Here is a 26,158-nt window from a genome sequence, read left to right as displayed (position 1 = left end):
AAATAGGTACAGCGATAAATCCTTACTCCAGGATGCTTTTTTTTTTCGTCCGCATTCATTTTTCCGAATATTTTGACCCCGTTAGTTCGTTGAAAAGAATAGCATTGGAATCCAGAAAAATGAATACGGACAAAAAAAACCACCCGCGAATAAGAATATCTGACTGTTTATAAAGATGCAGATGCTGTTGGACAAAATATTAATAAATTGAATTTGAATTGAATTTGAATTGAATTTGAATTGAATTTGAATTGAATTTGAATTGAATTTGAATTGAATTTGAATTGAATTTGAATTGAATTTGAATTGAATTTGAATTGAATTTGAATTGAATTTGAATTGAATTTGAATTGAATTTGAATTGAATTTGAATTGAATTTGAATTGAATTTGAATTGAATTTGAATTGAATTTGAATTGAATTTGAATTGAATTTGAATTGAATTTGAATTGAATTTGAATTGAATTTGAATTGAAATTGAATTGAATTTGAATTGAATTTGAATTGAATTTGAATTGAATTTGAATTGAATTTGATTAAATTTGAATTTAATTTTAATTGAATTTGAATTGAATTTGAATTGAATTTGAATTGAATTTGAATTGAATTTGAATTGAATTTGAATTGAATTTGAATTGAATTTGAATTTAATTTGAATTGAATTTGAATTGAATTTGAATTGAATTTGAATTTAATTTAAAATTAAGTAATTCAAAAAATTCAAATTCATTAAATAATTAATTCAAAAAAATTGACGGTAATCTGAAATGATGCGTTGAAAAAATCTGCATTTGAATTTTAAGAAAATGCGTCCCAATAAATTGAACCTTAAACGTTTAAATGTGACTGAAAGTGATAAATAAAGTAAAATATGTCATATGAACCTGTTTTGCTGTGAATTTGGGACCTCACGGACTTCAAAACCTACCGACCCGAATACCAAAAATACCGGAATTTCTTAGCTTAAAATATAAAAAAATACCGCGAGCTATGTTTTTTTTTTTAATTTAAAAAATCAGTTTTCCTATTTCAAAAAAATCAACATAAAATTCGACTCATTAGGCTCAGTATATGGTTTGACTAAGGAGCCTTGGAACATTTCTTATGATTCTGGGGCACTGAAAACTATAAATTTCTCCGACTTTGCTCTTCAGTTCTCAAATTATGGTTTGGTACTTGTGATGATTTCTAATACTTTGTTTCGAAAGGTACAATAGAGGATAGAGTTGTATATGTACATCAATATAGTTGCTTATCTAGAGCTGTTTTGATAAAACCTTTTTTTTTCAATTATCTTCCAAATCGTTGCAAGATGTTTAACCAAATTTGATCAGCTTATCCAACAAGAGATCAAAAACAATCATTGCGAAATTCAGACAACATATTAAGATTTCAATAGGTTACTGTGGAATAAATTGTTGAAGTTATGAAAAAAGATCCATGATCGTATCGTTTTTATCAAGCATTGAAGATTTTGAAAGCAATATATTCCTTATATTCACCTGCTTTTATCTTAACTTTTGAAAATCAAAACGTGGGATGTCAACACGGCCAACGCTTCTAACTATACGGTATATTATCATCAATTCAGCATGAGGTAATAATTTGTAAAAACCAACACGACACGTTCTTCGGCGCAATATTTGTGTAAAATGGAAATAGTCATTTTAAATTTGATCCTCAAAATCATCCCCACCAAGTTGAAGACGAATATTAATATTGACAACAACAGAGGTGATAATGAAAGCCATGAATGAAACAAAACAAATCTCGACTTCGGTACTCAGAGGTTGCCTTGATCAAGAGAATGCTGCTATGTCTAAATTCAAATTCGTGCAGGTAGTTGGTCTATCTGTTAAGGTTGTTTTCATTTTCAGCTAAGTTGAGTGTAGAAGAAATGATTTATATCAGAACTGATTGTTACTGCATCAGTAGGGCGACACCCGCTTGTCTATTTATTTTTTTTTCAAAATTATGTAAACTTTGCTAAACCGATATCCGGCCATATAGAAACGACGTTTTCCGAAACTTATTCTTACCTTTCAACAACCTTACAAAACCGACCCATGCTTCCAAACTGCATACAAATCTACACTTACAAAACAACGGGAAAGGTCAGTCTGTGGGAATATCCTCTCATAACGGTTCAACGCGTTTCTTCTTCCTGGTGTCTACGAGATTTCTAATTTATTCCTAAATCCTAGCTAATCCTATCAATAATCAACGTAACGCTCGCTCTAGCGTTTATAGAACCATCATAATTGACTAGAACACCTATCTGCAAAGTTGCAAAGTACGTAAGCGCATTCGGTTTATTTTTACGATCCTAGAATTTCTACCACTTGTGTGCAGTGAGATCACCAATACCACTTGGCTCCCATATGGCTCCCATATGCCCTAAACATTTTCGCGTGGAATTAACAACCGCAATCAGATATGCCGTAAATCGTAATCTTTTTTGTACATTTTTATCAACAACGGATAGTGGATGTTTTCATCGTACCCGTCGGTTTTGATCAGCTCCAGATGTTTGTCCCAGATTGCCTCGTTGTAGCAGTGCAGCAGATCGTAGTAGAAGCCGCGGGCGACGCATTCGTCGAGAAAGTGTGTTAGGGTGTGACCCCGGCGGGGAGCCGTTATGAGAGCCACTCCTTCATCTGCCAGAAACAACCAGATGGCATCGATTAGGTGCGAACGAGACTCGTCGAAGAAGAGACAGTCCGCCGAAAGGATGAACTGGTACCGGGCACGATCGGAATATTTAGCGTATTGATCGAGGCAAACCGATTCCCATTTCAGGACGGAGGTTTTAATTGTGCTATTGAACTTGTTCATGTTCAGCGATTTTCTAACGTTCTCGACCGATAGATCGTTTCCATCGGTAACGTGGACAAAAGACGGATTGCCATATTTGGCCAAGACAAGCCCTGCGAGACAGGTCATTCCACCACCCAACTCCAGAACATTAGTGTTTTCAAAAATATTCAATCGTGACAGAATGTAGTAGGCCAAGGCCTCTTCGGAAGGCCACACACAAATGTTCCCCGTATTGTTGAATCCAATCAGCTCCGATGCTGTCCAAGGTCGTTCACCGATCAGCCGAATCTTCAACCGGTACCGATCGGCCAACCTGTAGACGAATATATTTTCATCCTTCTCGTCGTATGCTCGATCAAACTCGATCAAGTTAAACTTCGCAAACTGATCATCCTCACTAGAGTCGTGCCGCAGTGCCTTGGCCAACAACTTCCACCGTCGTCGCGCATTTACAGTTTTACTCTGGTCTTCGTTCCGCGTTCCGCCGCTAATGTGATGGCTATTTTCGTTCGCACTACCATCTTGCTCCACTGCCTCGCAAAGACCATGGCGTTCCGTGGCCGCAACCGTCAGCAGTTCAATCGCCGAGCCCGACGTGATAGCGTCGTACTGGGATTTAATTAAATTACTGCGCCGGTCTTCTGACGTTGACATCACCTGTTGTCGATCTTTCGCGCCGTATCTCTCACCGCTGTCGTCGTTGTAGTCGTCGTCGTCGTCGTCGTCGTCGTCAGAGACAGTTCTATGTCATAGCAAGTCTCAACGCCCCGTACAGACGATGTGTGTCAGCAGTTGATGTTCATCTTAGAACGCCAACCGACCGGGAACACCGTTTGAACTTTCGTTCGTTGTTTAAGGTCCAATTAAAAATCTGCCTTTGCCTGATCTGCACGTCCGCAAGATCAACGGATACGCCGCGGCGTTCGCTTAATTTGTAACATCCAGGTACACCGGTTCCTGTAACGAAAAGAGCAAATCAAAATACATTTCCATCAGTTTATTTATATCGGAAACCTTTCAACGGTAGTACAAGCGATAGACTAAGTGCACCAGGGATTGACTCAGAGCTTCGAAAGGCCATTCAGTACATCACCGGGGGCACTTGAGCGAATCGAAAGCAACAGAAAATCGAACCTTTCTTCCCGATATCGATAAAACCACTCAAACGCAGATCCCTAGCAGCTTGGTTGCATCTGAATCGTTTAGTGGTATAGTGTGGTGCTTCCCGCGTGACTATTGGACAAACAAATATTTACACACAAGCAGAGTCCATATGTCAATATTGCGTATCAATCAGCAGAGCTCGATAAAGGCCAATGACTGTAAATTAAATCGTATAAAACATTGGTCCGAGCCATTAGCCCGGGCCCCTGCTTGTCCCACAGAATCCTATTACGATTGATGTACGTGTATCGACACAGTCAAATGCGATTGATTTTCAATTTACTTATCAGTTCCAGATCGATGGGGAAAAACCTGGTAAATTAATTAAATGGAATAAGCCAATCAAAACAGGCAGTGGCAGTCTTACTCTGTCCATTATATTTGAAACATATGAGGATTTTAATCTAAACTGAATGCCAGCTCACTGTGAATGGGCTAAAATTAAAAAAAATCATATATTTTGTTCTTTTCTATTGTATTGATCCAAACGTGGTTCAAATACCTAACCGGTCAAGAAATTTTTCGGATTCCCTGGGCATCGAGTATCATTGTGCTTGACACACAACATGCATTAATTGGCAAACAAAGCTCTCACTTAATAAGCATGGAAGTATGTACGAAAAGATCACAAACAAGTTGAGAGCAGACTTAATATTCCAGTTGGAACGTAATAGCAAAAGAAGAAGATGAATCGTATCACAGTCACGTCACCAACCATACAAAAAGAAAGCAGTGCTTTAGTGCCAAAATCTACTGAGCTGACAAAACATTAGCAAAGTCAATTGGTGCCACTTGAGAACCATTAAATCATCTCTTCGGAGAATAATGTGCTCCAAGATTGCCATCATGTGCTCCCTTGATTTACGGCTATACTGTTTCGTTGTGCTGTGAGCAATTCCAACAATGCTCCGCGTTGGCCATAAACAACCGCAAAGCAAATTAGTTGTCTCGCGTAATAAAAATTACTTTGAAAGCACTGTTTGCCGATCGTAGCAAATTATACAGTATATGTGCGACTATTTATTGGTTTCATATTTTCGCACCCTCCCATAATTTCACACCCTACCACATGCGCGTCCCTTCTTTCCAGGGACCACCACCCCCCGCCATTCGCACAAGGACAAGACGATGAATAGCAAACCGTCCGAAAATTGAAACACATGTCTCGGTTCAGTTTTCAATTTGTTTCATCCGGACAAGCTGTTAGATGATCCCGGCTCTATTACTCGCACTCCCAGCCAGCTGTCCAAACGGGGCTGGGTGCAAAATTTCACTGCCGCCACTCACCTGAATGTGTTCGATTGCGCCGGCAGTCAGTCGGTGGGTAATGAAAGCGAGCCGTTTTTGAACGCATCATGCCGATCCACGCTTCTTAGCGCTGATGATGATGATGATGATCATCATCATCATCATCGCTGACAGCGCCGTCGTGATTTGTTTTCCTTGCGCTTCTCAAAAGTAACGAAATGACGATTCACCTCGCTCCACTTGACGATCACCCACTTCTGCTCACCGTCTCAAATGGCCGGTCCATGGCTATGGCTAGTTTGCTACTGCGGGAAAGAGTGTGTGACAAAATTTATGAATGAATTTTATTTTCGATGCCACCCCCGTACCACGCTCTTCAGGGGGTATTTACTGGTTTGTAGACAGAGGTTTGTGGTGATGAATAGCACTGTTTTTTTTTCTTATTGTTCCTCCCAGTTTTGCGCTTTTGAATCGATTTTAATTTCGGTGGGATTTCTTTTGTGAATGAAGACAAAATCAACTGATGCCGATGGGAATGACAAGTTCTTAAGTGCCGTACGAAATATTATAAATAGTTAATTAATCTATAAAAGCCAAAATATGTTGAGACAGTGGGGTCCTAAGATAGTATAATCAGTTAAGGTATGGTATAACCCTGCCAGAAGCGGTGTGTTCGATTCCCCATCCGGTCTAGAAAAACTTTCTCAACTTCCCTGGAAAAAGAGTGCATTGTGCACAAAATATACAAATTCATGTATTGGTTGTTGAGAGCCGGCAAAACGTCCGCTTGAGAAGCTCGAGATGCTAGGAAGAGAATGGATCCCCTAAGAGCATGATGTTCTTGTTTTTATTTTGATTACCTGACAGAACCCCAAGCCATTGAAACTTCCTCAAAGTGCCAAGGCTGCAAACAGCGTGTCGATGCATGGTTGACATGACTGTTTCTCAACAATGCGATGATCAATCATTATGATTCAGCCACTATTCGAAAGGTATAACTATCTACTTCCATTTGAAACAGTAAGAAACCAGATTGGACCTGTGATATGACTGCTTCTCGGCAATTTGGTTATCAAATTTTAAGATTGAGCCACTATTCGAAAGGAATAACTATCTACTTTCGAACGGAACAGACAGGGAACCGATTGGATCTATGGTTGGCCAGTCGGAACTGGAAAACCCGTGAGAATGGTCAATGGTATAGTGGTAATATGCCATCACGATATCGATTCTGCTAACGGGTAGCCAGAAAACGGTCCTCTGGATATCCGGAATCACCTGGAATGTGGCACTTCCTGATAGTAGATCTGGAGTAGATTGCGTTTGTATGCTGTATGTATAGAGAAAATATGCCATAACTAAATCGATTTCATTGCCGGGTGGCCAGAAAACGGTCCTGTGGATATACGGAATCACCGGGAATATGATAAATTCCTGAAAGAAGACCTAGAGATTCACGATTTTGCCTGAATTGCATAAGATCATGAGCATAGAGGAAATAAGCCATCACCATATCAATTCTGCTACCACGTTGACAGAAAATGGTCCTTTGGATATCCGGAATCACCGAGAATATGGCAATTCCTGCTACCGGGTGGACTGAAAATGGTCCTGTGGATATACGGAATCACCGGGAAAATGGTCAATTCCTGAAAGTAGACCTGGAGATCCGTGAATTTTTCTAAATTACATACGATCATGAGCATAGAGGAAAAATATGCCATCACCATATTGATACTGCTACCGGGTAGTCTGAAAACGGTCCTGAGGATATCCAGAATCACCAACAAAATGGTTAATTCCTGAAAGTAGACATAAAGATCTGGGTTTTTTTTTCTTCCAAACTGCCAGCATCTCCATATCGATTCCGCTACTGGGTGGCCAGTGAACGGACCTCTGAATAAGTGGAATCACCGGGAAAATGATCCATTCCTAAAGGTTGGCTAGGAGAACGCTATTTCTGCTAAATTGCATACAATCATGAGCATAGCAAAAATATGCCAAAACATTATCGATTCAGCTACCAGGTTGCTGGAAAACGGTTTTCCAGATATCTGGATTGTTGTTGCTGTCTCTTAAAAGATTATTATACCATAAGATATATTTTAAATCTCATCTTGATCGACACAGTTTTTAATATAATTGCCTTTATTATTGTTTACATGTGACATGTTTTTATTGATCCAGAAATGCATATATAAACCATATGACCATAACTTTTTTTTTCATCAATTTGTTTTTCGTCGATCTTGTTTTCCGTGATGAGTGCCAATGCTACCGATGCCAAGGAGGCAGCTCCCACACATGCCTATCGACCCCTCAACTCATGAACCGGGGACCAACGGAAGGCGTGATCAGAGATGTTATGTCTCAGATCATCCCGACGGCGCCGACTGGGATTGAGCCCAGGCCTGCTGGGGTGCCGCTATAACCCTAACTTCTAAATATATTGATTTGCACTGTCGCATTCATGGCCCTTCGCTCATTTTCAACTTCTATTGAATTTTCATACTGCCGTACTCTAACGAAATTATCTACTTACCCTCTTCTAAAGATCATTCTCTACCTAATAAATTAGCACACTAAAGTTTCATGTTAGATAGCCGTTTTTCATACAAAATTTATAAGTCTCTCGGAAAACCAAATTATCAATACCGAATGAAAGAGCAATTGGGAGTATTAAGTGTTGATCCACAATACATACTTGAATCCCCTCAATACACATACTGCTATATTTTCAAAAATTCGAGGACTTAAAACATTTTGTAAAAAAACGCAATGTATTATCGAATCAATTAAAAATTTTGAAAAATTAATAGATAAACGTGTTTAAATGTACCTGGGGAAATCATGAATGTTAATTTTGTTTACCTTGTCAGTTGATTAAAGCTTTTCGGTGCAAATTTGATGCAATTTGAACTGACCATAAAATAATCATACATTTTTATAAATTTTATATTCCCTTTCAAAGTGTTGGTCACGTGCAACGCAAACCAATTAACATAAAGCTCTAACATATATTTAAGATCTCAGAAATTGTTTCGAGATGCGTTGTTTCAAGGTTACACTATATCGAGGTAGATATTTATTTATTTATTCATTATAATTCCACCTGACCAGTGTAGGGAAAATTTCAAAAAATCAATCTCACCAACGCCCAAGATTACGTTTGATTTTCGTAGACAAAAATCAACAAGCAAGCAACTGCGGTTGATTTTGCAAGCTATGATATCGCAGCTCGGAATATCAAGCTAACAAAACTCACCAACTGCAAATCTCACCAAACTGTGGTAAGATTGAGTTTAATGATTTTTGCTTTACACCCGAATGCAACAAAAACTTCAAACAAAGATTAAAAAGAGATAGCAAACTATGCTTTCTCGTTCTAAGAAAACGATGTGCAATGGAATAATTTTTGTGTCGAGTCAACTCTCAGCTTGATGTTTGCACGTTGTGAATAGTCGCACCATATCAAAGGAGCTTGTAAAATCAATATCAAGCATGATATTTTGTTCCAATATCACGCGTGATATTGTGAGCCCATGAGAACGGAAAAATATCAATTGATTTCTGATTTTGCCAACACTGCACCTGACTTTAAGTGAAATATTGCATTGGAAAATGTCTTTTTGAGTTAACATACCTATTCAAAATGGCTGATAACCCCACATCTGTTAAAAAATATTACAATTAAGGCATTGCATGCACACTAAGAATATTTCACAAATTTCTGTGAAATCCGAAATCTCAAAAACTAAACGTTCGGTAAACAGCTCGGTGATTTTTCACTGTTTTCCTGTAATTTTCCCTGAATATCTATATACCACAGGTCCAATGTAGCTTTTCTCGTCCAAAATGTCATACCTTTTGAATGGTGGCTGAATCATAACGATTAATAATTGCATTGTCAAGGACCAGCCATATCAACACAACCTGGTCTATACAAGGTGTGGAGATCTAGCCCTAACGTATGTGTTGGTAGAGAGAAAAAGGTAAACATTGCGGGAGAGGATGACCACGACGTCATAGCAGTCGAAAGAAAATTTGTGAAATATGAAGTACAGCAAATTCTAGATATGTTTGCATGATGATTGCGCTTGCTTGTATGCTTTTGTAAAGTATTCGGGAAATATCAGCAGGCGTTTTGTATTTTTATAGTAACTCCTTACTTGGAAACGGGCAAAAACTCACCAGCAGGCTGCTTTTTCATGGTATACAGTGTGCTAATAAAATAATCAATACATTATCTCAACATTCAGTGAAAAAATATAAATAAATTTTGGCTTCATACAGAAATTCTATAATTCATATGCAATTTCCAATGCAAACGCTGATTGAAACAAACGTTATGACGTAGCTACGAGCGTGTTTGCGCGTACGAAAGAAGCAAATCGTGCGAAGCCGACTGAAAGCCGAGTGAAAAACGAACTGCACCACTACGTACAGGCCATCAATTCCACACCTTGTATAGACCAGGTTGATATCAACATGCATCGACACGCTGTTTGCAGCCTTGGGGTTTTGTCAGGTAAAGAGACTTTCAGCCGCGGGCTGGTTTGTCTCTGCTTGATGATAATTTTCGCATATCATTAAAAGCAGTTTACAAATCTTTGTCATATTATAAGGAACATTTATTCTTTATTGCCTTTATTCTTTATCGTATCAATTCATAATTGAATAAATTCTATTATACAGAAACAATCATAGCATGAATTGCATTTATATCGTAGGTAAAATCTATTTTCTTAATAATATAATTAATATGAAGTAAACTCAATCGATAACCAACCAAGTGTAGAATGATTTGAACTAATTCTCAATTTATTTTTCATGTATCACAATTTCATAAAAATTAGACTCTCATCCGTAATTCATCACTTTCGAGCCTATTCTCTTGTTGATGTCTTGTAAAAACCAAGTAAATAAAATGCCCGCTAATTTAACTTTATAGAGCTGATGCAAGACTTTCATAAAACTTGTAAATCTAATATTAGTCGCAAATAGCATCGTATAGCCAATTTATCATCTTATTTGTTTTCTGAGCAATTGAGCATAACCACGGGCCCACGCTTGGGCCTAGCTTTGATTGCTTTGTTTTCACTTGTTTATGCTGCCTATGAAAAGATGGCGGTGTGCCAGCCCCTTGGTATGAACGCCCACCGTATCAGAAAATCAAATGGCTGCTTTTATTTTTCAAGACGATAAATCAGAATTTCTCAGCATTGTGTCGATATAGCGGAAAATAAATTCAAACGAACTCCGTGATGCCAAAAAGCATCTTGCAGATATCTTAGTCTACGAAGAATCAAGCTGTGTGCTACACGGTAACCGCAAAATACCCAATAATGACTACAAAGTAAGCATTTTCGAGGGAAACTGGGACTACCCATTAAATGAGTAAAATTTTACCAATTTATGAGTAATTACAACTGCAAAAACAAGTAGTAAGTATTCATTTTTGAGTAACAAATACTCATAAATCGGTAATAATTTTACTCATTTAATGGGTGGTCCCAGTCTCCCTACCCATTTAATGGGTAGTCCCAGTCACCGTGTAGAGAAGGATCGAACGCAGCAAGTATGCCAAGCCTGCAACGCAAGCTCGTTCAAATAATAGCGGGCAACCTTAGCCAGATTTTATATCGTTTGAAAGGAAAATGGAATGGAGCATAAATTGATAACAGACATACACATTCAAATATATCGTAAGACGGGGTAACATAGAGACAAAATAGAAAAATGTTTGTTGATGCAAATATCTACAGAAAATTATGACTAGTGTATGTTTCTTGAACTCCTGGAGTAAAGTGTAGATAAATTAACCAGTTGTTTTATTTAATCAGTGCTTCAACTTCAAACAGATCCCCGGCAACCTGTTTTTCACGGCCAAGGATAAGTTCAGCGTTCCGGAGCATGTCCGCACTCAGAAGATGTCCAAATTTGCGAAGAAATTCCTGGTTTGGCAAGCCATCTGCACGTGCGGGAAGCGGAGTGCACCTTTCGTGACCCAGGACACGATGAACGGACAGGTGTACATAAAAGAGTGCCTCCAGAAGCGGCTGCTTCCTCTCCTGAAGGCCCACAACGTCCCAACAATCTTCTGGCCGGATTTGGCCTCATGCCACTACTCCAAGGACGTGCTGAAGTGGTATGCGGACAATAAGGTCAATTTCGTGCCGAAAATGTTCAACCCTCCCAACACTCCGGAGCTCCACCCCATCGAGAAGTACTGGGCGACTATGAAGCAGCACCTTCTTAAACGACCTAAGGTAGTGAAGACAGTCGAGGAACTGAAGAAAGTATGGGTTTACATGCAAAAAGCGGTTGATTCACAGGTTGTGCAGAATCTTATGGCCGGGGTTAAGGCCAAGGTGCGGGCATTTGCGTATGGACTGTAAATAAAATACGAGTAAAATGGTAAAATGAAGTTTAATAGTTATTTCTCAATCCCTGAAAATTTGATGGCAATCGGATGAAAACTCGAATTTTGCGAATCAATTTTGTGTGTGGCAATTTCATCGTGGACACCCTTTAAATCGGTGAAATCGTTTATTTAAAAAATCAAATTAAATTTCTTTTTCAAGTTCAATTAGTATAAAATTCAGGAAAAATATTCAGTTAGGCTTCCGCTTTTCCAAATCCGAATTGCCGGGCCTTACGCCCCTGCCATCAGATTTTGTACAGCCACCTTGTCCACCTTCTTCGCCGCAGAAAGCCAGTTTGCCTTGAACTGCTGCTCGCCCTTAGCAGTTTTTTTTGGTCTTCTTTAGGTTCCGCTTGACAATAGCCCAGTATTTCTCAATTGGGCGGAGCTCTGGCGTGTTGGGAGGGTTCTTGTCCTTGGGAACCACCTGCACGTTGTTGGCGGCGTACCACTCCATGGCCTTTTTACCGTAATGGCAAGATGCCAAATCCGGCCAAAACAGTACGGAACAACCGTGTTTCTTCAGGAAAGGCAGCAGACGTTTATTCAAACACTCTTTCACGTAAATTTCTTGGTTGACAGTCCCGGAAGCTAAGCCGGCGCCGGTGGTGTAGTGGTAAGCGTGACTGCTTTCTCACCCCAATGGGTCTGGGTTCAATCCCAGCCGAGGTCGGTGGGATTTTTCTGAGGCATAAAAATCTCTGGTCACGTCTTCCTTCGGAAGGGAAGTAAAGCCGTTGGTCCCGGTCCATGTGTGTTGAATGAATGGGTGCGATATCCTACGCAGGTGTGGAAGCTGCCTTCCTGCACATTCGATTGCCGTCAATGGATGGCAATCGATGTCCGTCGGTGATTGGCACTAGATTGCGGAACAGAGACCGACGTTAAATAAAAGAAAAAAGAAAAAAAAGTCCCGGAAGCTATGAAAATGCTGCTTTTCAAGCCACAGGTACAGATGGCTTGCCAAACCAGATATTTCTTTGCGAACTTTGACAGTTTCATGTGCTTGAAAACATCTGCTACCTTTCCCCTTCCTTTTGCCGTATAAAACTTCTGTCCCGGAAGCTGCTTGTAGTCGGCTTTGACGTAGGTTTCGTCGTCCATTACCACGCAGTCAAACTTCGTCAGCATCGTCGTGTACAGCCTCCGGGATCGCGCTTTGGCCGTCGTATTTTGTTTATCATCGCGATTTGTAGTCACTACCTTCTTGTAAGTCGATAGTCCGGCTCGTTTTTTGGCTCGATGCACGGTTGTAGACGATACACCCAGCTTATTTGCGGCATCTCGGAGAGAGAGGTTAGGGTTTCGCTTGAAACTACCGGCAACTCTCTTTGTCGTCTCAGCGGCTTCCGGTTTTCGATTTCCCCCCGATCCAGACTTCCTGGCTGTCAACAAACGTTCCCCAAACACTTTAATTACATTTGTAACGGTTGATTTGGCAACTTTTAGCGATTTTGCCAACTTTGCGTGCGAGTAGCTCGGATTTTCGCGATGCGCGAGCAAAATTTTGATACGCTGCTCTTCTTGCTTGGACGGCATTTTGACAACTGAAGAGTGAATTCCAAAATCAAAATAGGAGCAACATTCTACACACACACACCTTCAAAATGAGGGGTGTTCAGGTTTTTTAAATGCAAAATTGAAAGAAATACGTCAAGTTGATATTGACCAAATTTTGACCGTATCACCCTTTATGGGAATTCGGAAAGTGGACCATATTGTCAATTTATAATATTTGTTGGACCTCTCTTCAGAATTCACCTGATATTATTTCTGGAATGTCCTTGTAATTTGTCCTTGATTTTTTTTGGAATTGCCTCGGAATATCATTTAAAGTATCATCTTAAAAGTTCCTATCAGAAAATGTTTGGAATATTAATTAGAAATGGACCAGAATTTCTCTTCACAAACATCATGGAATTTTTCTCAGAACAACCAAAGAATTCAATTCTAAACTTTCCTTAATTCACATGAAGCTCTTCTAAAAACTACCTTTGACTTGCAGTTCTAGTCAGAAGCCGTCTTAGAGTTCTTTCCTCGGAATTTTTCTATAAAATACATTGGTGTTATCATAAGAATTTATTCTAAAATCTCTTCAAAGTTCGGAGCATAAAAATTATGTTAATACTTCTTTAAAGTGACTGTATTCTGGAAATTTAGTTCAGTCTAAGAAGGTCTAGATGTTTTTACATGGTTCAAAATACTATTTTTTTTTTCTAGATTGAGAATGAAGCCTATTTTTAACGTTTTTTCATCGAAATTCATGGGATTTTCTCGGATTTTTCCCAGTGATCGCGGTTTCCCGATTTTATCCTTGATTTTCCAATTATCCGATTTTCCAGTTATTCGGTTCACTGGTGAGCATGAATTTGTAAATCAACATAGGTTTTTATCCTCGACGCCCGTATATTTCAAAATTTTAGGTCAAATCATCAAATTACAAGTTTCTTTAAAACCCTGAGCTTTGTTTTTCCTGAATCCTGGATCATGATTTTTTTTTTCTGTTTATGGAGAAATTTTCAGAATTTCAAATAACTTCTACATAGGGTAGAGAATTACTTCGGCCTAATCGCCCATTTTGGGCCTATCGAGAAGAAAACTGCAAATAAATCCACGATTTCAGAGTTAACAAGCCAATTATACATTTGGTACAATACTTTAGTTAATAAGCGAAGTCAATGAGAACGCGTGATATGAAAATTTGCACCCATTATTCCCAAAAACAAAAGAAGCGCTCCGACCGAATCAATTTTCATCTTCATCCGATAGGCCGAAGAGAATTCATTTGCGTTTCTATGGTGTTTCAATGCGTTAGGCCAAGTTTAGAATCCGTAGGCCGAGTTTTCACTCAGATGTTTAGGGATTTTCAAAGTTAATTCATAATCTGAAAAAAATATGACCACGAAAACGTTTACGGTGGAGGAAAATTGCAAGGAAAACTAAGAAAAACTGACAATGTTCATGGTAATGAAATGTTTTATAAATATTCTGATCATGCTTGATAATTTCAGAGTAGTGTTTCATACCAATTTTGAGTTATAGTTATGACCAAAAGCTAACGTCCCGGAAAATGTTGGTTAAACTTCTTTGATTTTACCGAAATTCACATACTTTGAAAATCCATAGCTCATGAAGTAAGTATCGTAGAATAAAACTTTTTTTGTGAAAAGATAAGGAAATTATCTCAGCAATACATAAAAAAATAAAAACTGAACAATGTTTCCATGTTCATGGTGGAGGAAAATTGCAAATATAACAGAGAAAACTAGTTTCCGAGTGATGATTTTTTTTTTCAATAACTTTTATTGAAATGAAAATTACTTATCTTCCGCTGGTGAAAATTTCAGAGTAGTGTCTCTTACCATACTCGGAAAACTTAGAGAAGTTTAACTAAAAATTTCAGAGTAGTGAGTTTTTTGGTCATAACCATAACTCAAAACCGGTATGAGACACCGCTAGTCATCAAAATGGCAGTTCAGATGAAAAATTGGAGTGATAAAATCACCAAAACAGTGGACGAGACCATTGTGCGCCGCTTGATGGGTCGTATTAAAGGAAAACTTCAAATCCGTTAATTCCAAGGGCCTAACACGCCACCTTCTTTTCGTAGCCAACATAAAAACATGATCACATATCAATCTGAGCGGCCCCAGACCGTGGGCCCACGACTATGCTCGCTATGGTTTCTTGTTATTAGCAGAGATAAGGGTGCCACCTCCTTGGTTAATTCAAATCCGAAATAGACCCAAATGATGTTGTTGCATTACTAACTGTGCCATGCTTTATCTCCTGTATATCTGTAAACTGAAGATATGACATCTTGGAGTCTTCAGCAAAGTTACTTGAAATTTTATGTTCTACAACTTGTCACACAACTCCTACTCTCTATTTATTGAAATACAAAATAAGGAAGTGTAGTTTTACCTTAAGATAAACTGAAGGTGTATATTCCAAAAAATACGGGTCATTAAACTATGAAAATCTGAACAGCACACCTAGACACGTACGCATTTTAACTATTAAGTTCACGAATCATCACTTTTTTTTCACTGTGCACCGTCCCGAAAGGGTTGAGGATAAAAGAATTCCATTAAGAGATACGATTTAGTTAAAAAATGGACATCAATTGTGTTGAAAACTTCAGCAAACTATCAATCATTTTAAGTTAGAGCCTGGAAAAATATAAATTACGTCCTATAGCTCACATGTAAATTAACTTTTACTATCCCAACAAGATTCACAATTCACATAATTTTAACATAAGTTTTTTTTTTTTATTATTAATTTATTTGATAAGGCTCAACCGAATTAACTTTACAGAGCCGAGGATTCTTGGTCACTATACAATACATCTTAAAACTATAGTCAAAAGGTACAACACAATAAACACTTTATCTTCCGCTATCCAAAAAACCTCCTCCATCAGAACTGGAGCCGCTTCCAGTAGTTTCATTGTATGGCAAATTGTTGTACGCCAACGAGGGTCAGAGCGCGTCCATTGCAGCAATGGACGCAAAACGTGGTCAGCACTCACACAATCATCACGAAACGGTTGCTTTCCAAAGTCGACGACGCATCGACCGAAAGAACTGCTGATGAAGAACAATGAGGAGGACCACACAATGGTTGCTGCCGAGAAAACAGACGATCGCGTAGCACACATCGAGAGTGGCCTGCTTTTGTCGACAGCCGAGTGAACACTGTTTAACATAAGTACATATCAGTTTATCTGGATTCGCGCGATTCATATAAGGCGAGTCTTATAAATTTGAAACGATGCAGTAAGCCTAAACTAAGGACGTGAGTCAATCTCTCAGTCGGTGACTTCTTCATGACCTAAATTACTTGAATATTGTATGCAGGGTGCATTTTCAACTATTAAACAACGTATAGAGCAATTACCGTAGAGTGTTATTGGTAATTTATTCTTCCCACATCAATTTTCGGTTGAATTCAAAACATTCGATCTGATATCTTCTTCTTCTTCGCATTTCAAGCTTATTGCATATCGCATATTAGCTTGTAGCGTGATCTCAACTTAGTGTTCTAGATGCACTTCCACAGTTATTAATTGAGAGCTTTCGATGCCTGTACCATTTTTGCATTGATATGATTGTGTGGCAAGTCCAATCATACTTCTATGCCCAGGGAAGTCGAGAAATTTTCCAACCCGAAAAATTCCTAGGCCGGACCGGGAATTGAACCCAGCCACCTCCAGCATGGTCTTGCTTTGTAGCTGCGCCTTTACCGACTGAGCTAAGGGAGGCCCTTATCGATCTGATATGTTTTATGTTATTAAAGTCAACAGGCTCCCAACAGGCAATATCTTTGCTTGGTTAGGTGAACTTTGTATGCCGTCAAAAGTTTAAGTCCCACACGTCAGCCACTGTACATCTAAATAATAGTTCAAATACACAATTAATGAATAATTAAGAACTATCACCATGCTAGATTTTGTGAAATCGACTTTGGATGAAAATGAAAAACTCGTTCGATCACATGCGTCTCTCATTTCGTTTTGCTCTCGGGAACAAACGACTGAAACAATTTTTGCTAGAAAGTGTTTTCAAACGAAAACCAGGCTATGAAGGATTATTTGATGATTGCTTTACTGTAATTATACGGTCTAATCAACCTTCATCGCCTCCACCGATATAATTTTGTGTCCACACACATCACAATCAAAGTACCATGCGGCTCCTTCGTGAAGCGATTCTCGCGATTATTCATCATTCAAACCGCTGACTGCTGGTACACATTGTTGTGCATTACGTGCCCCCGTCCCCTGAGCCTGAGCACCAGAGGCCAACTTTCGGTACGCCAAAAACGATTTAAATGCTTGGCAACGCGTCGGCTGGTCTCGGATCAGCATCAGCATCAGCGGTGGCAGCACAAAGCACAAACAAAACATTTTTCCGTCCCCTGACCGATGTTATTCTTCCTTGTGGCTTCATTCCTGTATACACACCATCCGCACGAGTACGACTTATTCCTAGCAACATGTATACTTCATGTGCGAATCACAGAGTATCACAAATTGCTCGTTTTATTCCAACTGCTCTGTAGAGAACATATTATGGATACACACAAAGGAAAACTGCGCTGAAGGAGTAACACATATCCTTTTCGTTTATGTGTTTTCCCTTCCGTAGCCGAGAATGAGAAAAAGAATTTCCTTCTTGCATATCAGCATCGCCAGCCACCGTGCATGCGGCTATCATCATGTGCCTCTCCGAAAGGTCATAAAATGCAGAGGAAATCTTCGCCAAAAGAATTTCGGCAACATACGGTTATCCGCATAATCAACAGATAATAAGCGATAAATCGTTCGATTTGCAGTTGCTCTTCGTCATGTCCGAATGAATCACCTCCTCTCCACGGATACGTACACGTGCTTGTATTTCCGACCGTTTCCTTGCGTTGAACCAAGCTATATCACTCGAAATTTTATTAGGAATAAAAACTTTGTAATCACTAGTTTGATCGCATCTCAGAAAATAATACTCGTTTACGAATTAGTCTACCTCGTTAAATAAAAGAAGTTTTTTTTTTATGACACCATAACACAAATTATATAATGAAATAAAAGCAATCTCACTATAAACGATCCACAACGGTACGGAATTTGACCGCGCGCGCGTTTTTCTTCAAGCGGACCGCTTTTTCTCCTGCAGCATCCACCGGTTGAGATGCTTTCGAAATGAAACGACAGACTCAACTAAAGCGAAAAATTTACTAAACTGAACGCTCGACGCCGCCGTTGTTATTGCCGTTCGGACGTGCTAGCTACATAGCTAGTCTGGCAACATGGGAGATGCTAGCTGCTGCCGCTTCCGATATTCGAGAGTACACGAGAGGCTGCTTGCCAGCGAGAAACTAAAAAGGGACTTTTCCGCAACGCGCATACACTCACACACTCACACATTGACTACTACTACACAGATGCCACCACCCAAAACCGAACTGGCTGGCTGGCTGATGTGATGCTACCGAACTGGTTGGGTTCCATCAGATGATGTTCTAGCTGAGTCAGACAACAACGTGACGCGACACCGACTGCCCTTTCTCGTATTCTTACGGCAGTTTTGTGTTTATGAGCTTGGCTCTGCTGTCGAAGCAGGATGAAACTTTCGACGCACGAAGAGCACCGGGAAGGTGTGTTCTAGGGTGCCTGAATGGTGAAGTTGTGGCATATTCGACAAGCAATGTTCATGTTAGCAGTTTAACATCGAGGAATAATCATTCTAAACAAGGAATAAGCAAATTTCTGTATTTTTTTATTTAATTCGATTTCGCAAATAACGATCAAGATCAACAGGTCTGGTAAGTAAAACCAAATATCATCATTAAAATTAAATTTAAACATAGTTTACATTGAAAGCTTTTATACAGTGCATTTTTTCTTGAAATTAAGTTGTTCAGCTACTAAATGATTTTCTTAATAAAGCGAACCATATATAATTTTGATGCAATAACTAAAATTAAGGAAAGCCTACAAGATACAATGTAGACGTATTAACTCTACTCCTATTCAAAGAGATTTACGTCATCATAGGGAAAACTTATTCCAAGTTCATACGCAGAAAGGAGCATTGAAAAATATTATTTAACCTCAACTTAAAATAGAGTCTCGCTTCTGATGAATACCTACCTCATCCCTAAATTAAACTACTTTAAAATGAGTAGCAGAAATCCACGACATCTTAAATATGCTTATTGGACGAAAATGTACAGCTTATTGAGCAACTGTGCGTCTCCATGGTTTCCCACCGACGCTCATCCATCCCAGAACCAACCCAAAGAACCACCCCAACCTGAATGGTTACAATTCTAGGAAAAGCTCCCGGGAGAAAAGCAATCCTCCCAAAGCATATAGCCGCACAAAGATTCACGTTACAGATCATTCGCCACCAAACCGACCACCACCGTCAAGTTGTTCATTCTTTCCGCTTTTGGGGTTGGCATTTCATCCGTCGTCCTAATCCATCCAACCCGCACAGCGACACAATGAACCAAGCGTCCTCGTCTATTTCGTATCTACCGCAGGAGGCAGCTGTTCGCTGACGGCCACAGACCGAAGAACAACGCGCCACCGCTCGCTCGCTCGCTCGCTACACACAACGCGCCACCTGCCTTGACCGAGTAAGTATAATCAGTATAACACAAACTGACAGAAACCACGACACCGCCGACGACGACGACGACGACGTGATTGAACTTGGGTCGTGTGCGAAAGGAAACTCTGAAGGTAATTCTGCACAGTTGGTGGCGGAAGCCGGCAGGCAACGCTAGGATGGGGTTTGTCTTTCTTCGGCTAGGAAGGATATCACTTACACCCATGAACCGTCGTCACGCGAACTTTGAGAAAGCTGTTGGTTGTTCTTGCTATCCCATGCTATAGGCGTCATTTTGCAGACAGTTTTGGCTCGGGTTTCAGATCGTTTTTTTTTATCAACTCGCGTTCTGTTTTATGGCTGATAATGGGTGGGTTACGAAGACGAACAGCATTCTAGACGGATCGCTAAGGAAAGATGGAAACCGTTGCTGAACAAACTTTTAATAAGGGATTATGCATTGACGTGATAACAAGACCTTGCACGTACAATTCTTAGTTTGATAAATTTACATCACATGACTCTCCTTCTGTTCACTATCTCCACAGTTATGAATGGAACCCAATTTTGAAAAACGAAACAGTTTAAAACCGCACAACGGACAATGATGTTCTAATGACTGCTCATAAGACTGATGCAAAATTTGAAATTTTTGCTCCACAGTGCTCAAACGATTCCAAATTGGGCCCTGATTAGGCTCCAAAAATTTGAACTCATTTAGTGAGAAACTGACTTGGCACAAACCATTTGAAGTTTATATGGGAATTACTATGGAAAAACCATCATTTCGGTTCATATCTATCTCAAAATTTATCAGTTTACTCTACTTTAAAAAAAAATGATAGCTGAGCTTGTTGAAAATTTTCTCAGCTACAACCAATTTTCGATCAAATGTAAGGAACAAAAGTTATTAATGATTCAAGTCACTGATGTCTTATGATTATGCTCAATCAAAAGTTCAGCAGGCAACATTGGTGTTTATAGCGCGTAGAATAGAGGACAAAAATCATGGCTATACTATGTCCCACTGCAGAATACAGTATTGCCCACAATACAGTTGCTTAATCTCTTAAACAATTGATAACTATTTAATTTGACGTTTGGCTGAAAAACGATTTCCTGCAAAGTTGTAGCTGATAAAAATTCCCATAAGAATAGCAATAGAATTTGTTAACAGTACAATATGTAAAAAGGCTAAAAGACAATGAACAGAAAGATTTGTTTTCCCATAGTAATTTCCATATAAACTTCAAATGGTTTGTGCCAAGTCAGTCTCTTATCAAATGAGTTTAACCTTTTGGAGGCTAATCAGGACCCGATTTGAAACCGTTTGAACACTGTGGAGCGAAAATTTCAAAATTTGCATCAGTCTACTGCTTATAGCCCATCCAATAATTTTAGCTGAAGATTAGCTTTGACAGCCTACAATAGGCTTATACAGCTAAATTTTCCCTAGTATGATTTCCTATGCCGCGAGCACGTTTACCGCAGCATCGAGTGATTGTCCAGAATAGACGGGATTATGAACAGCAGCAGGTAATTCAACGCGACACTTTTTAGTCCCGTGTGAAGCTAAATCTCGATTCTCCGCTCATTAGCACCGATACTTACAGAGTGGGATCCGCAAGGCATGTTCCAGGATTTGGAACTCGAAAGGGATCGACAAGGTCGCATTATTTTTATCTTGGAACTGCATTGATCTCGTTCACGCTGGCTTCGAGCGGTGATCGGGTAGACGACGTAGCAAACTCGGGATTGGCCATCTGGACCGGCGAAAGGGTCGAACTGGACCGTGAATTGACGCATGAAGAGACGTGTAACGACCGGTTGAATAGTCCTTCATAAGACAGGAATGAGGCCAAGAGGTTCGTCAAACGTCGGGCGTCGTTGTCGATCACGTCCCGGCAGGGACGGCTGTGAGTGGACATCGGAGGAGGTGGTGTGGCTGGGGCAGAAAAGCGTCGGACCACGTATGCCGGTCACTATACGCCTGTCCGATGCTGCGGTGATGAAGAGGTCGTGAGTAAACACCAAAACTAGCATGTAAGACGAAAAAAGAAACGTACTGTGTAGCCAAAGGCAGTTTGAGGTTAGAGTTGGGTCAGGCCTAGGAGTTTGAGTGCCCAGCTTGTGCTAGTGCGGCTCAATAAAGTTTCAAATTGCCAAAGTGAGTTTTGTTTCATTGATTTATTTTAGTTTTGGAAGAGTCCTAACAAGCTGTTACATTGAGCTTTGAAAAATAAAACGCATTTTTAAACCCCAATATGATTTTTGTGTCCGAATTTTTCCGTGTTCAACCTTTACTAGAGCTATTTTTCTGCTTCTTTTGTTCTAAATGTTACGAATAAGTGATCTTCAGAAGAGTTCTAGAAAAGATTATGGCGTATATTTAAAGGTCAATGTTAAAAGTGTGAGAACATATTTTTTTTAAATCGCGTATCATTGAAAATAACAAAAGAATAATTCGAAAATTATGTTAATCTCAGAAACTTCTCAACATAGCAACTTGCAATCTTCTGCAAAATTGTATTCAGTAACTACAGTCAACTTTTACAGACCATTGAGTTATAGAATAATGAACTTATATAATAAACAAAATATTTTTTTAATCGTCTATGATTTCAAGAATGATACCAAAATAACACATTTACTAGAATATCTGGCCTTATTTACTCACATGATTTCCAGTAGTTAATTTATAATATTAAGCCAGTGAAACTTCCCTTTACGAATCAAACCGGGGGTAAACCGAATTAGTGCGTAGAAAAAAAACACGTTATTTGGGATTTAATTTTCAACCAATTTTTTTTTTAATATTGTCAAGTACCCCACAATATTGGTATTTTTGGAATCGGAGTGACATTTAGGAACCGGAAATCCAACATGGCGACATCAGTTCGAGAAAAACTTGGAAATATTGTCAAAGATCCCACAATATGGGTATTTTTTTAAAATCGGGGAAACGTGTAGGGACCGGAAACTGATGTCTGACGCTTTTTTTTTTATTTATGGCTAGAAAAATTATCTCATGGGAAAAAATTGCTTAAGTCTCTACTAAATAAGACGCACAATTTTAGCACTGAAAAAAAAATCAAGAAGATGACCTTTCTTGTCCCGTGATCCGTCTTGCCCAACCTAAGCCTACTCAAATGATCGCCCATTGCATCTGAAGCCAGCTGGAGTACATGGTGGACCTTTTTTATAATAGTGTGCAGATGCGATGGGTTATAATAAAGCTTTCCTGTGTATGTATGTGTGTAACGAAATCTTTGGGGCACGTGTTTCGCTTCACCAAATTTAACAATCCCAGTGCCAAATGCAAGGTGGAATATGTTTACGATTGGTTCACCGGTTTCGGCGAACTGGTCAGAACATCTTCGCTTCAACATATTGATTCCATGATTTATTTATTTATTTATTTAATTAAATCTTCAACATAATGTTGTACAGATATTTTCTAGGCTAGGTGTCGAATTCTATGTTTGTAAGTAGACTCACTAATGTTAAAATCATGTACATCAAACGTTTCATTAAACACACGACAGCACAAAGTCCACGGTTCGTTGAATCCATAGTTGGTCCGATTGGTCAGAAGCGTGTAACTACGTAGAACTCTTTGAGGAGCATTGATGTAGATTTGGCTCACAAGAGAGTTGCAATCCACGTCACCGTTAAGCAATCCAAACACGAAGAGTCGCTGAAGTAGTTTCCTCCTTGCGGCCGACGTGTCCAGGTCAATTAGCCTGCACCGTTCTTCGTAAGGCGGCAAATTTACCGAATCGTTCCAGGGCAGAACACGTAAAGCGTATCTTACGAAGTTTCGCTGAATGGCTTCGATTCTGTTAGCTTGAATAGCGTGAAAGGGTGCCCACTAGAGTGATGCAAATTTTGAAATTTTCGCTCCACAATACTTAAACGATTCCAAATCGGATCCTGACTAACCTCTCAAAATTTGAACCCATTTGGTGAGAAACTGAGATGGCACAAACCATTTGAAGTTTGTATGAGAATTACTATGGTAAAACCAAGATTTTTGTTCATGTCTATCTAATAATTCACCATATCGGTCTGCTTCAAAAGCTTTCAACTATACTTGTAGGAAATTTTCCCAGCTACAACTTTGCTCAAGACCACTTTTTGATTAAATGCAAGAATCGAAAGTTATTATTGGTTCAATGCACTAATGTCTTATGATCATGCTCAATCAACTGCTCAGCAGGCAACATTGGTGTTTCTGGGGCGTTGAATAGGACACAAAAATTATGGCTACTATGTCACACTGCAAAATACAGTGTTGCCTAAAGAGCAGCTGCTTGATCAAGTCATAAGTTTACCAATCTCTTAAATAATTAATAACTATTTCCTGTCTCGTTTCACATAGAAACGATCTTCAGCAAAGTTGTAGCTGAAAAAATTTTCTATAAGAATAGCTGTCGAGCTGTTTTGCAGCTCAATATGGAAAAAGACTAGAAGGCAATGAACAAAAAGTTGAGATTTCCCATAGTAATTTACATGTAAACTTCAAATGGTTTGTGCGAAGTCTGTTTCTAACCAAATGAGTTGTAACTTTTGGAGGCTAATCACGACCCGATTTGAAACCATTTAAGCACTGTGGAGCGAAAAAGTCAAATTTTGCATCAGTCTAGTGCCCACACAACAACAGCATACTCTAGAAGACTGCGGACGAGAGCACAGTATAGTGATTTCAGCGCGTAGATGTCCTGGAATGCGTTTGTGTTTCGTTTCAAGAAACCTAATGTGGCGAATGCTTTAGCAGTTATCATGGAGATGTGCACATTGAATCTGACTTTAGAGTCGATGATAACACCCAAATCCTTAACTGAAGAAACGAAGAACAAACTACTGAGTCCTATCCTATAGTCATGTCGTAAGGGCTCACGTGAACGGCTGAAAGATATTGCGCAGCATTTTGTGGCATTAACCTGCATACCGTTCAATGTACACCAGCGCAAAAAGGAATCAATATCCTTCTGGAGTGCGCAACAGTCAAGTCTTGACTTAATTGTACGAAAGATCTTTAAGTCATCGGCGAACATAAGTTTCGAAGAACACAGTCGACTACACAGATCGTTCACGAACAGGATGAAAATTAATGGCCCCAAATGGCTACCTTTGGGAACACCAGAGGGTATCTCGAAACTAGGCGAATTACCACTGTTAATGCTCACATAGGCTAAGCGGTCTGTTAAGTCAGACTGTAGCCACTTCGTGGCCCATTTAGGTAAACCCATACACCTCATTTTGTCCACTGCAAGCACATGTGGAACCCTATCGAACGCCTTACTGAAGTCCACGTAGATCGCATCAACTTGTCGTCGTTTTTCAATGGAGTTGATCAGCGAGTTGACAAACACCATTAAGTTGGTTGTTGTAGAGCGTTTCCTCGCGAAGCCGTGCTGATGTTCGTTAATTATTGGCCTAACCGCTTGATAAACGACCTCATTTCACGATCTTCTCCAGAGCTTTTGGAAGGCAGCTTAGAATCGAAATTCCGCGATAATTTTCAATGTTGTGGATGTTTCCAGCTTTGTGAATAGATGTGATGGACGCAACCTTCCACATTGTGGGGAAACACCACTAACTAGCGAACGATTGAAGATAATCGACACAGGTGAAGCGAGAGATGCAGAAAATTTCTTAATGACAGTAGAACAGTAGAATGATTCCATGAACAGTAAATCAAAAAAATCAAAATAGTTAGTTGCAAAAACAAGACTTTTTCAGCACGAGTCGTAGTTTATGCAACTACCCAAGCAACCAAAAGCAACCGATAAAACCCACTTTAAAGTTCCACAAAGTGCATATATAGTTCCAACACAACATTCTGGCTACTTTAGAAACTCGAGTAGAAAAATGATCCGATGCGTACTCCTAGCAACTCGAAGTTCAAAAAGAGTTCCAAAAAGCATCCCTAAGCACTTCTTAAGAACTTCAGGCAAGGCTGAAAACATGGCCACAACAAAGTTCCGAACAAGTTCCCAGCGGAACTTCTTAGCAACTTTAAAGTATCTTAAAAGTTCCCTGCGGAACTTCTTGGCAACTTCAGAGTTTCTTAAAAGGTCCGTAATAGCACACATGACATGACAATCAATCCGCACAAGTCTTTATTATTAACAAATTTTAATGTACGTAAATATGAAATGATCAGTGGCTCAAATAAATCATAATTCTTATATTTATACAGTGCATCAACATTCCATAAAAAAAGAGCAATTTCCTGGATTCAAACCCGTGTATACGGCATGCATCTACAAACGCTGACCAGTGTGTATTGGGCTACTAAAGGGTGATACGGTCAAAATTTGGTCAAGGGAAAACGCGTGTAAATCGGTGAAATCGTTTATTTAAAAAATCAAATTAAATTTCTTTT

General features: G+C 39.3%; 1 protein-coding gene across 4 annotated transcripts in view; it reads right to left on the bottom strand.

Annotated features, from left to right (window-relative positions):
* Positions 1–1,954: 1,954 nt before the first annotated feature.
* The window catches only part of LOC135707231 (calmodulin-lysine N-methyltransferase-like), a 40,089-nt gene continuing 15,885 nt past the window's right edge, over positions 1,955–26,158 (bottom strand). Inside the window, exons 1-2 of one of the 4 annotated variants that reach the window (XM_065228999.1) lie at positions 18,252–18,407; positions 1,955–3,774 (exon numbers count right to left, since the gene is read on the bottom strand). In XM_065228999.1, coding sequence (XP_065085071.1) covers positions 2,431–3,471 — 1,041 coding nt within the window. In that variant the 5' untranslated portion in view covers positions 3,472–3,774; positions 18,252–18,407 and the 3' untranslated portion in view covers positions 1,955–2,430. Of the gene's footprint in view, positions 3,775–3,831; positions 3,880–18,042; positions 18,085–18,251; positions 18,408–26,158 lie in introns of those variants that run through there. The other 3 variants (XM_065228998.1, XM_065229000.1, XM_065228997.1) reach the window with 3 other exon arrangements.

This window comes from Ochlerotatus camptorhynchus, unplaced genomic scaffold (assembly GCF_037179485.1).
Source record: "Ochlerotatus camptorhynchus isolate MF236.1 unplaced genomic scaffold, CSIRO-AGI_Acam_v1.1 ptg000305l, whole genome shotgun sequence".
NCBI classification, from domain to species: Eukaryota; Metazoa; Arthropoda; class Insecta; order Diptera; family Culicidae; genus Ochlerotatus; species Ochlerotatus camptorhynchus.
Note: the sequence above shows the minus strand (reverse complement) of the source record. Positions and strands in the feature narration are given on the sequence as shown.